Source organism: Helianthus annuus, chromosome 11, assembly GCF_002127325.2.
Source record: "Helianthus annuus cultivar XRQ/B chromosome 11, HanXRQr2.0-SUNRISE, whole genome shotgun sequence".
Lineage (NCBI taxonomy): Eukaryota > Viridiplantae > Streptophyta > Magnoliopsida > Asterales > Asteraceae > Helianthus > Helianthus annuus.
This window is the reverse complement of record NC_035443.2, coordinates 1,308,263-1,323,701: the sequence shown is the minus strand read 5'-3', so window position 1 is coordinate 1,323,701 and position 15,439 is coordinate 1,308,263. Positions and strand designations below refer to the sequence as shown.

Below are 15,439 nucleotides of genomic sequence, written 5' to 3'. Positions count from 1 at the left end.
ATGGTTTGAAATTATGAAGTGAAAGTATTAAAAGATGCAGCAACCTGACTACATAGTCATAAAAACCCAAAGCCCTATTGAAAAGACGAGCGCAATTCTCTTCTGATGTTTCTACACCTTCCCTTTTTCATCATAGTATAATGTTCTTTTTCAGAAAAAAAGCCACTTTTTTACAAAAATTCAAGTGGTACATTTCCACCAAAGCTGTATAGTCACCTAATATAGAAGCTTCAAATCTGTTAGTTCAATGTATGTAGACATCATTTGGAACCATATTCATATCCCACTGTTCAAAAAGGCTCCCACATGAAAAACATTAACTGAGTGAAGCACTGTTGCAGCACTAACCTTAAAGTGGGGTTTTAGTGTTTTACTCTATTTACTATTTGTGACAATTACTAGCATCTAGTTTTAAAACCCTATAAGTTCCAGCAAATGTTTGTTGTAAAGATTGAAAGGAGAACAACATGAATGTAGGTTGTGTCCTTTATTATTTCTAGCTGGATAATTGCCAAGTTTATATTCGATCCTCAAGCCGCATGTTTTGTTCCGTAGCATGATTTAAGTCTCACACCCGGGTTTCCCCAAACACTTCAAAGAAACAAAAGCATGGATGCATCACTACCAACCGATGCTTCTGCTGCTTCTGATCATGTCTTTTCTGTTGAAAGACATGATGAGTTGCAACTTAGTCATGAGGACCGCAAGCGAATCACTGAACGAACCAAATGGGTTCTTGATTCGCCTGAGCCTCCTGGTTTTCGCCAAGAGATTCTTGGCTCTATCAAAAACGCCGTTTGTTCTCAGAAAAACAACAAACGCAGTTCGTCACAACCCCCATTGGCTTGGGTTGTGGCCTTTTTGCGTTCGGTATTTCCCATACTAAGTTGGGCTAGGGATTACAAGGCTTCAATGTTCAAGGATGACCTGCTTTCAGGGCTAACTCTTGCTAGCCTATGCATACCTCAGGTACATTTCTTGAGCAAAAGGTACACTCAATTACCAATATATTTACAATTTGCCTCTCTTTTTCCCTAATGGATATAAGTTTGGCAGAGTATTGGGTATGCAGCTTTAGCCCAACTTAATCCTCAGTATGGCCTATGTAAGTTTTAAAAACATCATATTATCAAAGTTGTGTTTTGTAGTAAGAATTCTAGCTCTTTTTTCATTCTAAATGTGTTATATTATTTTACTTTCATAGACACTAGTGTGGTACCTCCTTTGATATATACAACAATGGGGACTTCACGAGAGCTAGCCATCGGTCCGGTTGCTGTGGTTTCCCTGCTGATATCTGCCATGTGCTCCAAAGTAATAAATCCTGTTGTTGATCCTACATCATACACTAAGCTTGTGTTCACTGTCACTTTCTTCACTGGTGCTTTCCAAGCTCTTTTCGGCTTGTTCAGGTAAAAAAATTTCTTCTTTGTATTTGGGTTTAAGAATTTTTATTAATTTTTACGTGTAAAGTTTATTACAAAACACTAAATTATTGCAAGAAAAAAAAAGAACAAATCTTACTTAGTCTGTTACATTTTATTAAGAATAACATTCTTTAATCACAAATTTTGAATTATAGTCAATGGCGGATCTAGAAAATCGTTATAGGGGTAACGTTTCAAAAAAAAGGGTAACGAAATCGAAAAAACCTCAAATTTTTCCAAAATTTACACTACCACCGGAGTGCCAAGGGGTAGCGGGGGCTACCCCTATTATAGTGCTAGGTCCGCCCCTGATTATAGTGATCTTTATATGGTATTATTTTTCCTTAACTCGTTATCTGCTGTTCTTGATTCATAGGCTGGGTTTTCTTGTCGATTTTCTGTCGCAAGCGGCTATAGTAGGTTTCATGGCAGGTGCAGCCATTGTTATAGGTCTCCAACAGCTCAAGGGTTTGCTTGCCATTAGCCATTTCACCACAAAAACTGATGTTGTTTCCGTGTTGATTGCCGTTGCTAAATCATTCCACACTTCAGTAAGTTTTCATCTTTTCATTTCTTTTGGCTTGACATATACATATTCCCTAGCCTTTTGATTTTCAAATATATTAAGTAGATTATCCACAGTCCCCAGAAGTCATTGTCAGGATGACATAAGGGGAATTACTTTATGTTAAGTTTCAGTTTAAAGATAATTATAATGTTTTTTCTTTTTTTTTCTTCTCAATTTAACAGTGGTACCCTCAGAATTTCATCCTTGGATGTTCATTTCTCATCTTCATCCTGATCACGAGAATTATTGTAAGCAACAAATCAAACTTTAGTTCTTTTTACACAATATTTGTTCTATATGTGTTGGTTCTTTACTTTACAATATGAGTTATTCTTATTGTTTTCCCATCATCCAAAAGTAAAATTGTTTTAAAATATGTATAATTGTTACATATTTAACTAGCAGAGTGCCAACTTTATCTTTATTGGATGTAAGACATCAACTCACTTGAAAGATTTACAAAATTTATTGATAAAGGTAGTTAAGGTTATAGCGGGAAGAGTGAGATTTATTACAGTACGCGAAATTATGGTGAGAAAAAATGAAAAAAAAATCTAAATCTAGTAAACATTTTGTCAAAAACTATGAATGTGTATGTCTATGCACACAAAAAGCCATCGAACTAATAAACAAAAACTGTTCAGTTTTATTTTGAACTTCAAAAGACGACGAATAAACATTTCATTTCTTCATTTTTTTTCTTTAAAAACTTTTAAGAAAAAAATGAATAATTAATTTTGTGATGCATGTTGTCGCAATATTTAATGTTCTGTGTAGATCACCCCACGGAAGACTATATTATTAATTTATAATCATCTACTCTTGATAGTTCAGTTATTTTTGAACAAATTAAATTAGAAAGTTGACGATGGATGAAGTATATGTTAACTAATATGGAAAAATATACCAGGGAAAAAAGAACAGAAAGTTATTCTGGTTACCCGCAGTCGCTCCTCTACTATCGGTAATTATCTCAACTGCGATCGTCTACCTAACTAGAGCTGATAAGCATGGAGTTAAAATAATCAAGCATGTCAAAGGAGGATTGAATCCAAGTTCAGTTAATCAGTTGCAGTTCAACAGTCCACATCTCAGAGAATCAGTAAAAATTGGGCTCGTTTGTTCGGTCATTGCTCTAACGGTTCGCCTTGCTAAAAAATAGACACTTTTCTAGTCAATAATACCAAAACTTTAGATTTGGATATTGATTTATTAATTTATAATGGCAATATATTTTTACAGGAAGCTGTGGCAGTTGGCAGGTCTTTTGCTACAGTAAAGGGGTATAATATGGATGGGAATAAAGAAATGATAGCTATGGGGGTTATGAATATTGCTGGATCTATGACTTCTTGCTATGTTGCCACAGGTACATTTATTACATATTGTTGATATTTTCTTGCTATAATTCAACAGCATAAACTAATAGAACAACTTGAAGCTGTGTTGCCACAGGTACATTTATTACATATTGTTGATATTTTCTTGCTATAATTTCAACATCATAAACTAATAGAAAAACTTAAAAAGACATACAAAAATCAGATATTTTCTTGCTATAATTTCAACATCATAAACTAATAGAAAAACTTGATAAGACATACAAAAATCAGTTAACTTATATGCTCGATTTCAATTTGTTTATTCAGGTTCATTTTCGCGCACTGCTGTAAACTTTTTTGCTGGCTGTCAAACAGCTGTGTCTAACGTAGTCATGGCCATCACGGTGCTCTTAATGCTACAATTTTTAACGGGGCTACTATACTACACTCCGGTTGCCATACTATCCTCGATTATCTTATCTGCACTACCGGGACTAATCAACTATACGGAAGCTTATAATATCTGGAAAGTTGACAAACTCGACTTTTTGGCTTGTGCCGGAGCTTTCTTTGGTGTGTTGTTTGCGTCAGTTGAGATAGGTCTTATGGTTGCGGTAAGCTTTCTTCACCTTTACCGTCTAAATTAATTTATATATATAGGATAAGGATCGATACGGGACACTATTTTGTGTAAACATGTAAAACAAAATATATCATTAACATTTTCAATTTTAGAATAAATGGAAAGTAATAATAAAAAGTAGTATTGTTTGTTCGTCTCGCCTAAGATTATATATATGTGTGTGCGCGCGTGCGTGTGTGCACCCGCACATGCATATGTTAATGATTATAAACTAAATTAGTTTTATGGTATTTTATGTACATAGGAGATGGTTCAAATGAAAACCACTTTTATTGTGAAAACTCGAAAACTAACTAAAAAAGCCTAAAAAAACCTAAAAAAACATACAAAAATTTTTTTTTTTTTTACAATTTTTTTTAGAAAAATCGCTACTTTTTATATATGGAAAAAAAATTTCAAAAAAAAAAAAAAAAAATTTGTTGTACTGCACATGTGCACTAATACGGAAAGCGTAAACCACTTAACCCACCCCTCACCGACACCCCCCAAAAACCTAAACCCCCCACCCCCCCCCCCAAAAAAAACCTAAATTCACCCTCCCACCAAAAGCCTAACCCTCCCCCCCCCCACCCTCCCGAAAACCTAAAACTAAACCCTAAACATAAACCCGAAAAAAACCTAACCCCCCCACCCCCACCCCCCAAAAACCTAAACCCCCCTCCCCCCCACACCCAAAAACCTAATCCTAATCCTAAACCTCCAAAAAAACTAACCCTAAAAGCTAAACTATAATCAAAAAACTAATTTTAAGCATGTAATGCACATTGTAGTACATGTTATATTGCACATGTGCACTACTATAATAATAGTATTGAAAACAAGACGACACCATAAAATTTTTTTTTATGTCATAAAAAATATGCTCGAATATACTTGAATGAAAGATAAGAAAATTTGTGATCTTATGGTGTCATTTTTGTTTTAAAATGATAACGTATGGAGAAATGATAAATGTTTGAAAAGTTATATATTTTTTGTTCCAATTTTACCCCTCCTTCATTAAAAGTCTTCCCTCCCTCCTTTTTAGTGGGTTTTAATTAGTTTTCTAGTTTTCACAATAACTAGTGGTTTTCATTTGAACCTTCCCCTATGTACATAAACATATATGTACATTTATATGTAAGAAGTAAAGATGTAAAAGATATATGTTATTAATCAAAAAATTACGAGTTTGGTTTGGTTTTTTTTTATGGTGGTATAATTTAGTGTTTTGTCACCATTATTTTTAAATCAATTAAAATAACGGTAGTATCTAAAAGTGCAAAATTCTAAAAGTTTTGAGACTATTGTGTGATCATACATTGGTACTTGTTGATTTTGTTATACACTTAAATTTCAAAATTTAGATGATAATTTTTGTTTGAATTTAACAGAGAAAACGATTGATCAATTATTATTTCTGTTCGAGTCATCATAAAAGTATTCGGCTATCATGAAAATTTGTTCTTTAAGTAAACAAATAACTTTCTTCGATAGAGATTATCAAAACCCCTCTTTCAAAACAGATTAAAATGCAAAATGATCCCTGAGTTTAGGTTATTTTCAACTTATGACTTTTTTGTATTTAAGTCTCCGAAGTTTCATTTTTTGCTGCCATTTCCATCCAAATGGTAAACTGGGCTAGAAATTTATGTTAACATCTCCCTTTTTTGTCGTTGTCCTTATTTAAATGAAGGGTGTGATGATGAAGAAAACGACAAAAAAGGAGGAAAGATTAACAGAAATTTTTAACCCGATTTACTATTTGGATAAAAATAACAACAACAATGAAATCTTAGATATACAGATACAAAAAAAAAAAAAAATATTTTTAGTCTGAAGTGTCAAAAGTGATATAAACTGAGTGACCATTTTAGCATTTTACTCTTTAAACCAAGAAAACATGAACAAAAGGGAACGTACATAAGAGAGCTATCGAAAAAATTGTACAAAATGTTCCTTTTATTTCCAGTTATATTATCTACCTCAAAAGTCACCATCAAATATGCTTTCTAGTTTTACTTTATTCATCACGCACAAAGAATTTTCACAACTGATTTATTATCTTGTAGGAATGTTTTGAACTACGAATTAATTCAGTTACTCCACTTTTTTCAATTCTATAATGAACTCCATATTTAATTTCTTGCATTATGTATATTTTCACAACCGGTTAAAACAAAGAGTAATATTACGAATAATGTTTAGTGATATTTTTATGTTTCAATTCTAAATAGTAAGTAAGTTTGATAATTATCTGTTTCTGGCTCACCGACTTTGAACCTGATGTGAAAATTATATAAAAACAAATTAATCAATATTTACATTAGAGTAGTTTTACTGATGAAAATTTTGAATAACTTTATAAAACAATATAAAAATTTTCTATGATTTTTACGTTATTAAAAAGTGGTTGGCCTTTAATGAATGTGACAATCTACTTATTAAAGAAGTGAAGACTGAAAATTTATGAGTTGCTTCTATACATGAAATTTTATCCAGTACAGTAGGATGCATTATTAAATTCTAGTGGGAACTAATAGTTCATAGTTGAATGCAGTATACAATTTGAGCTAGGTTCATAAAGGACCACAAAAAGAAAGCTAACCACAGTATCAAAGTTGACCTAGGTTCCGGTGTTTAATATATATTTATTTTTCCAAAATAAATTGATATGAATTTTTTTAACAGCAAATTTGGATCATCATGCCACCAGCAGAACCACTCGACTATATCTATCTCCACTAGGCATAACGTCTATATATCAATTCAGAAGGAAACCAAATAAATAAGAAAAACTCTTTGTGAGAATCGAATCCAGGACCTATTGGTCCCAAAGGCTTATCTCACCCTTAAGATGCTACTAGTCTATAAAGCCATGGATAAAGCCATGGACATAGATATGAAATATAATCAATACCTTTAAAATAGAAAATATGGTCAAGTCCTTTTCTCATTGGAAAACATAACTTTGTTCTGAATTATTTAAGAATTTGTGATTCAGTTTCACTTTTAGTAAATTTCCTTAAATTTGAACTATATGTCATGCAAGTATTATCAAACTTTAATGCCAAAAAGCTATTAGTTTTCAGATTATCAAGAGTAACGATTCAATTTATATATTGATTAATAATTGCATCCTTTATATGACAGATTGCTGTTTCATTTGCTAAGATAATTCTCAATGCACTGCGCCCTCGCGTGCAAGAACTAGGAAGGCTTCCGGGAACAGATATCTTCTGTGAAGTTGATCAGTATCCTGTCGCGCAAGCGGTTCCAGGCGTTCTAATAATCCGACTCAATTCTGGCTTGCTTTGCTTTACAAATGCAAATCCCCTCAGAGATAGGTACATGTTTGATATATAAGCTATGTGTACAGGAAGAATATTCATTTAACACAACTACACCCTTTTGAGATAAGCAACTACAAGTCCTTATTCAAATCATTTATTTTGCTCTCAAATAATTAAATAAACAGTTTTGATATATAATCCCATTTATTGTTGAACAAAAGGGAAGGAGATTATAAGCCGTTTTAATAAGCAATCCCAGACACCCCTTAGTAATCTTGATTAATCATTTAGGATATTGAATTGGGTAGCCGAAGAGAACGGAAAAGAAGACGTTAAAAGACCAATCAGTGGAATAATCCTCGACATGTCTAGTAAGTGAATTTTGTCCCTGCTATATGACAGAACTACATGATTCTGGATCAAATAATCTGGATGTGTTGATCAGGGACTAATATCTCTAACTATAGGTGTCACCAACATTGATTATGCCGGAATTCTAGCATTGGAAGAAACTAACAAGAAGTTGCTTTCAGGAGGTATCAAAGTAAGATTCTTACACCAACTTCAACAAATTTTCCTTTAGTTCCAAACTTTTATTAAACAACTTACAGGTCAATCAGAGCATGACCCGTTTAATGAAACATGATAACCCAAACACTACCGTTTTCTAAGACGTCTAGATATGTCAACACAAAACCTGTTTATTCTTGTGTCGTGTCAGAAATTGTCATGTCCCCTGCTCTCGCTCTTTACATAACTTTAAAACTGATCCTATGAATCATTATATTCCAACAACTCAAAAGAAAACAAAATTACACAAATTCTCAACACCGTATTTTATTTTAAAGGGAAAAATCACAATTACAATAGAGAAAGTGAATATATGTACCAAGCACAAGCCTTATTTAAGCCACACTACTAAGAGCATCCACAATGCTATACAAACCGCCAGTTCACCTATCAGATTAGATTCCAAACATCCATAAAACCACACATTTCTCCCACAACACTATGAAACTTTCACACATCCGATAATATACACACACACACACATATCGTCTTCTATCAGTCTGTATTCCCGAAGGGGCCCAATTCGGACGAATCCCACAAGGCAGCACATCCGCTTTTTCTTGGTTTGGATTTTCCAAACGAGCTCCATGTAAAGCATCATTGAAGCTGCTCTAATATTTACACAGTGAGTGATGCTTACAAGAAAGACATCTAAAGTGTCACTAGATTCAATCAATATCCAATTGGATGTTTCACGCACACTTGTAATAGACTTGTTAAAGCTACCTAGGTAAATACGTCAAGAACGAATTGTTAAACAAAACACAAACACACACTCAATTTCAATGAACTCTAGTATTCGTATATCCAACAACTGCTTAAAACTTAGATACAATAATCCCTCATACATGACCCTACTCATGGTAAAAAAGGGGGCTAGATGCACGGTACCCTGACCGCGGAAGGGATCCCTCTTCCCAAGCTAGCGACCCGACAACGCCTCCTGTCGGTGAAACCCCTGCCAACCCGAGGGCCTGAAACATGTTTCGAACCCGTGACCTCGAGTGTCCTCGGACCGGTTTAAGGTGGGGTCGGTGGCCACTGGGCTGACACCCAATGGTTGACCCTACTCATGGTTATTTATGTATATGGGTAAATCAACTTGGTCAACAAGACGTTACCAAATATAACTAAACCCTAATTACAACCCCATAAATATGTTAACAACACTTAACAGATTCCACGGGTCCAACCGGGTTGACACGTCCCACTTACTCGTGAAGGGCCTAAACAGGCGGACAATTACCAACAATCACCACCAATTTCCCACTCGAAACTAGGAGGTTTTCAACACCAAGTAGACTTTGCATTTCACCTAACTTAACTTTTGCTAGAGCTTTGTTGAGTACGTCTGCCCGTTATTTCTTTCCATTTATCTGTTCCACCACCACCTCCTTGTGATCCACACACTCCCGAATTTAATGAAAATCGGCCTTTATATGCTTGCTTCAACTATGAAGAATGAGATTTTCATCCAAAAAAATCGCTGATGCATTGCCAATCCCTAATAAAACTTCTTGCAACTTTGCCTTAGTTAATTCTCCCAATAATTCATGTAACCATATGGATTGGCATGTGGCCGAGCTTGCCGACATGTACCCCGCTTCACATTATGAAAGGGTTATGGTGTTTTGTTTCTAAGACCACTTGAGGCTTCCTGGTAATAAAACAGGTGACTAGTAGTGCTTCTTTCATCATCATGGTCAATGTTGTGATTGCTATCACTATACCCGACTAACATCTTCAATCCACCTCTTTTATACTTATCTGTAGGTCCCTTTTCTCGGAGGATCGAGAACAAACCTAAACCTTGTTATACAAACTCACTAGCGAGTGCGGAATCCAAGCTAGCGAGCAAACCGGGATGATGCAAGAACAAACACAAGAACACACAAGATTCAACGATTAACACCACTTGTATTAATGCGTAGAAAGTTTCCGGTTACAAGCACAATGTTTACAATCAGTTTGCAAACTCTCAAAGTGTGTGTGTGTGTGTGTTTTCAGCAGAGTATCCTCTCTATCTCTCGGATATGCTCTCTCTTGGTGTCTCTATAAAATACAACACACGGGTATATATACCCATACACTGCAGGTCTTGGTCGAAGGATCCGATAGATGGTCCGAAGGATCATCTATCGATGACAACATGTTCGAATGATCAGCAATGACCTCGAAGGATGATCCTTCGAGGTCCAACAATTCGAAGCATATCTTTCGAGTACCTCGAAGGATCAACAGTATCCTTCGAGGCTATCCTTCGATTCAGACTAGCATATTACAAACAGATTGACCAAGTCAAACTAGGAGGATAGTTGACTTGGTCAACTTACAGACTAACTTTGGACATCGTTTATATACAGACCGAATACAGACAAAGTACAGACACAAGTGCACCAACATTATCCCATATCCACACGTGCCATTAACATAATAAAGTATTTGTTTAACTTCCTCCAAGTGAAATTGCTTAGGAGTTTGCGTGTGTCTACTAACCATACCCACCGAGAACACCATGTCGGGTCGTGTGTGTGTGTATAAAATACCAAAGACACCCAACCAATTGTCGACACTCAATTACGTCTGGCTCAACATTTTCCTCCGCTTTACACAACTTCAAATTAGGATCCATGGGTACACCTTTCAAATAAAAATTTTCCATTTTGACTTCTTTCAAACACCTATCGAGCTTAAGCACATTGATGGATTCCATTGTCGTTTTCAAGCTCTGAAACTTTGATCCCGAGGTAGTAAGTGTTTACCCAAGTCAAACATTTCAAACTTCTTAGACATCACAATGTTGAACTCTTTAATTTGATTGATATTCGAGTGAGTAAAACCAAATCATCTACATATACACCAATAGTGATAATGTCGACCCAATCATCATTCAGTACACGACTTGTTCTAGCGAGCACCTCACTAATTTCATACCCTTTAGAACACCATCAAGCATGGTATTCCATGCCTGCGGTGCTTACCTCCCCGGGATTGACAAACCCATCCGATTAAGAAACAAAGACTTCTCCCTTAGCTCCTCATGTAAAAATGTTGACTTTACATCTAATTGATATAATTTCCAATCCCTCGGTAGTGGCAATAACAAATAGTATACGGACGGTTTCTAGCCTCGCCACTGGAGCAAAGTCCTTGTCAAAATCAACTCCGAGTTGTTACATGTAAACCTTTGCCATGAGTCATGCTTTATATTTATTAATTGAACGACCCACATTTCTTTTAACTTTGAACACCCACTTCAATCTACTCGCTTTAGCTCCCTTTAAAAGATTGCGTCACTAAAAGAACAATGTAGTTAATCCCACTTTAAAAGATTGTGTTTACTGTTGCCCATAATCTTTTTTTGATGAACACAATAAATATAACAATGAATGAATAAACACAAACTAACCTTTGATTTCTGAATGAATAATGATTGTGAATGTATAAGTATGTTTACAAATGAAATACCTAATCCTATTTATGCTAATCTAAAAGGTGCGATCCAATAGATGCGTCTCTTCATGAGCGGGTGAGTCTTGTAATCTTGTGGATGAGATTGAATCTTGAAGAGTTGTGTCTTTTAATCAAAGTTGTGTCCCTTGTCTTCCTTGTGGCTGAAATCGATCAAATGGGTATGTCCCTAGGAATTTTGCAACCCTTGGGCTGGTGGTTATCATCTTCTGGTTTACCACCTTTAGTCGCTATATTTTGTAACCGCAATCTAAACTAACTTTAAACTATTTACATAAACTACCCGCTACTTTTAAAGCGCATGGATTAACGAATTAAATATCCCCTAATTTCTTAATCCATGCCTTCAATATCTTCATGCTTTAGCATCTTCATTCTTCAAGAGAATAAAGTCTTCATCCTCTACTTGATCTTCTTTACTTGCACCATGATCATTCTTCGTGTCTTGATTGCCATCACGTGCTTCTCCATATTTATCACGAGCTTGTTGTAGTAGATCCTTGTAGTCTTCTTTAATTGCCATTAGGAGAGTTGGTTCCTCGTCTTCTTGCACGAGATTTAATTCCTCTCCTCTTTGGTTTGATTCAGGACAATCTAAGGCATAATGACCAAACTTTTGGCAATTATAGCATTTTATCTTGCTTAAATTCTTCCCAAACTTCTTTTGGTTGCTTCTATTCTTGTAAGCATTCTGTGAGGCACTCTCCTCCCTTCTTTGTTCTTTATAGTTATCATGTGATGAATCTTCATCATCTTCTTCTTATCTGAACTTTTCACCATCGCACTTGCCTTGTGATGAATTGAACCTTCCTTGTCCATTGTTCCCAAAACACCTTCCACGACCATAGTTCTTGTCGCATCGTGTATACATAAGTTTCTCTTGATTATATATCGGGTTTTCATCCACCAAACCTGTCCTTTCTTCATAGGCTTTCAATCTTCCAATTGTCTCATCTAGCGTCGTTCTTTCTAGGTCGGCGAATTGTTCAATGGTTGCAACGATATGAACGAACCTTCTTGGTACAGAACTTAGAAGTTTCTGTACTAACGTTGGTTGATCAAATGTAGAACCAAGAGCACTTGCCCTAGTGACAATACCATTAAGCCTTGGAGTGAACGAATCGATAGTATCATCTTCCTTCATTTTCAACATCTCAAACTTGTTTTAAGTGTTTGAAGACGTGCCTTCTGCACCCGATCTGCACTGACGTGCCTTGTCTTTAATGCATCCCAAATTTCTTTTGCACTCTTGCAACTTGAAACTTGTATTATCATATCTTCCGGTAGTGCTTGAAATAGATACGCAGTTGCCGTCATGTCCTTTTCATCGAGTTGTGTTTTTTCCTTTGGTTCTATCATTTCTCATAATCTGTTTGCCCTAAGTATGGTTTTGATACGGATTGCCCATACCGTATAGTTTGTAGACTTTAAGATAGGACACCGAAACTATGAGAACGAACTACCCTCTTTAATTACTACAGCATTTGACGGAGAAGCTCTTCCTGAATCTGCCATAATTTCTTTCCCAACAATTTTTACTTTCTATACTTTGATTTTCTCCTAAAACCGAAATCTATGATTCCAAAGTTCATACTAACTTTCTAACGGAATCAAACCAATTTCTAAACCTTATATAAATTCCAAAAAAACAGAATGTAGAACCTGAAATTTGCGAACCAATGTAATTCTGACTACTCTTATCGTGATTCTCCGCACAGTTTTCTGACTTTTCTTAACAACCCTCCTGGCTGCGTTTTTTTTTTCTTTGCGGTAAAATGGACCCGAAAACTTCTCAGATTTTGTTTCTTTTGCAAATTTCAAACAACCTAAACTTCTCTGATTCACGATTGTTTCTTCAAACCAAAATACAAACTTCTCAGATTTGTTTCTGTTTTCTTAACCCGAATCGCAGCCTCTTGCCTTGATTTGAATTAACAAAAAACACAGATTCCAAACACCCTCAGTGATGATCGATCAAAAATCGAACACCCTCCTGATGACTGATTAAAGAACGAACAACAATCGTACCGCTTGATGCGATTGGTGTTAAAACTTAACAAGAACAACCCAATCGACGCCTCCTGCGTGATCAGAATTGTAAAGAACGGAATTCAACCACCCACTTGATGATCGTCTTCCCGAAACGAATATGAGCCCTAGGCTCTGATACCAATGTTCCCAGAATCTTCTTGATGAACACAATGAATATAACAATGAATGAATAAACACAAACTAACCTTTGATTTCTGAATAAATAATGATTGTGAATATATAAGTATATTTACAATTGACATATCTATTCCTATTTATACTAATCTAAAAGGTGTGATCCAATAGATGCGTCTCTTCGTAAACGGGTGTGTCTTGTAATCTTGTGGATGAGATTGAATCTTGAAGAGTTGCGTCTTTTAATCAAAGTTGTGTCCCTTATCTTCCTTGTGGCTGAAATTAATCAAATAGGTGTGTCCCTAGGGGTTTCGCAACCCTTGGGGTGGTGGTTATCATCTTCTGGTTTGCCACCTTTAGTCCCTGTACTTTGTAACCGTCATCTAAACTAAGTTTAAACTATTTACATAAACTACCCGCTACTTTTGACCCGCATGGATTAAGGAATTAAATATCAATATTTACCCAAAAAAGATAACATTTCCATTGTAGTGTTGGTGATAATTAGGGTGACATTTTAACTTTTGGTTGCAGTTGACAATCGCTAGTCCAAGATGGCAAGTGATTCACAAACTAAAAGTAGCAAAGTTCGTAGATAAAGTTGGAAGAGACTGCATCTTCCTCACTGTTTGTGAAGCTGTTGATTCCTTTGTTGGTTCCAAGTTCACAGGTCCTGGCAATTGTTGATCAATGATTTTATCTACAGCTTCTATTGAATGAGATTGATCCTTAAACATTTTCCTTAGAAGCTAAACTCCTTTAATATGTAAAAGTGGATTTCAGTTATGTATAATATGATACTTTGTGTTGTTTTCACTCAACTGTTGTTGTTAGTAAATAAAAACAAAACAATGGGTATCTTATAGAACCCCTATCATGAACCAGATGCAATGTATTTCACTTTTCGTGTAACATATATATTAGTTATTGCAAACAAAATGTAATGCAAAGGGTTTTGCCTATTGTCTGTTTCTTTTTTAACCAGATTAACTTTTTTATTGGCATAGATTTGTTTATAGACTGAACTCTATAAACATTAAACACGAACAAGCCATGCATGGACTACAAATCCAATCAATCTGAAATTAGTCGTTTAGTTTCTTTTGATAAGAAGTCACACCATTACCCACAGGCCCATGATCTAGGCACCACATCTATGCATCTATTATCCATCCTTTTCGAAGGGAATACACATGTGTCATGCTGTCGACATTCTCTAGCACCAACTTTGGTGGTGGGCGTAGGCTCGGAATTAAATGTGCCTGAAATGGGTTTAACAATATGCGAGAATCGGTGTTCTTGCAGTGCTTCTACTAGGCTTATATAAAGAGATAATTTAATAACATTTCCTACAAATATAGTTTATCCCACTTTAAAAGATTGTGTCACTAAAAGAACAATATAGTTATCCCACTTTAAAAGATTGTGTTTACCCAAAAAAGACAACATTTCCATTGTAGTGTTGGTGATAATTAGGGAGACATTTTAACTTTTGGTTGCAGTTGGCCATCGGCAGTCCTAGATGGCAAGTGATTCACAAGCTAAAAGTAGCAAAGTTCGTAGATAAAGTTGGAAGAGACTGCATCTTCCTTACTGTTTGTGAAGCCATTGATTCCTTTGTTGGTTCCAAGTTCACAGGTCCTGGCAATTGTTGATCAATGCTTGTTTCTACAACTTCTTATGAATGAGGTTGATCCTTGAACAATTTCTCTAATATGTAAAACTGGACTTCAGTTATGTATAATATGATACTTTGTGTTGTTTTCGCACATAAAAAATAAAAAATAAAATACTTATAGAATAGATCAAGTTTGTATATTTAGACTAGATCGATATCTTGTATATTTAGAGATAATATGTATTGATTTAAGGTTATCTCCTACCTAAAATAGTGGAGAGCCTTTTGTATTTATAGGGTATTAGTTTCAATGAAAAGATCAATGGATTTTTACCAATCTTTCATGGTATCAAGAGTAAGTCTGACCCTCTGACCGATTTTT

General features: G+C 35.3%; 1 protein-coding gene across 2 annotated transcripts; it reads left to right on the top strand.

Moving 5' to 3' along the window:
• Positions 1–65: 65 nt before the first annotated feature.
• Positions 66–14,389, top strand: LOC110889123 (low affinity sulfate transporter 3). Of its 2 annotated transcripts, none has more exons than XM_022136631.2 (12): positions 66–969; positions 1,057–1,105; positions 1,205–1,412; positions 1,804–1,978; positions 2,178–2,243; positions 2,906–3,136; positions 3,238–3,364; positions 3,645–3,931; positions 7,093–7,286; positions 7,524–7,603; positions 7,700–7,776; positions 13,974–14,389. In XM_022136631.2, exons 1-12 carry the CDS (start codon positions 610–612, stop codon positions 14,124–14,126), a joined length of 2,007 nt encoding a protein of 668 aa, XP_021992323.1. In that variant the 5' UTR covers positions 66–609; the 3' UTR covers positions 14,127–14,389. The 2 variants fall into 2 exon arrangements, with proteins under 2 accessions (XP_021992323.1, XP_035835366.1); XM_035979473.1 differs by having other exon boundaries at positions 755–876; positions 1,079–1,105.
• The last annotated feature ends 1,050 nt before the right edge of the window (positions 14,390–15,439 follow it).

Bases quoted from the DNA above. Each gene is read 5' to 3' on its own strand.
- LOC110889123 (XM_022136631.2), top strand. From the start codon at position 610: ATGGATGCATCACTACCAACCGATGCTTCTGCTGCTTCTGATCATGTC. The intron at 1,413-1,803 runs GTAAAAAAATTT...CTTGATTCATAG, and splicing joins GCTCTTTTCGGCTTGTTCAG to GCTGGGTTTTCTTGTCGATT. The intron at 3,137-3,237 runs GTTCGCCTTGCT...ATATTTTTACAG, and splicing joins GTTCGGTCATTGCTCTAACG to GAAGCTGTGGCAGTTGGCAG.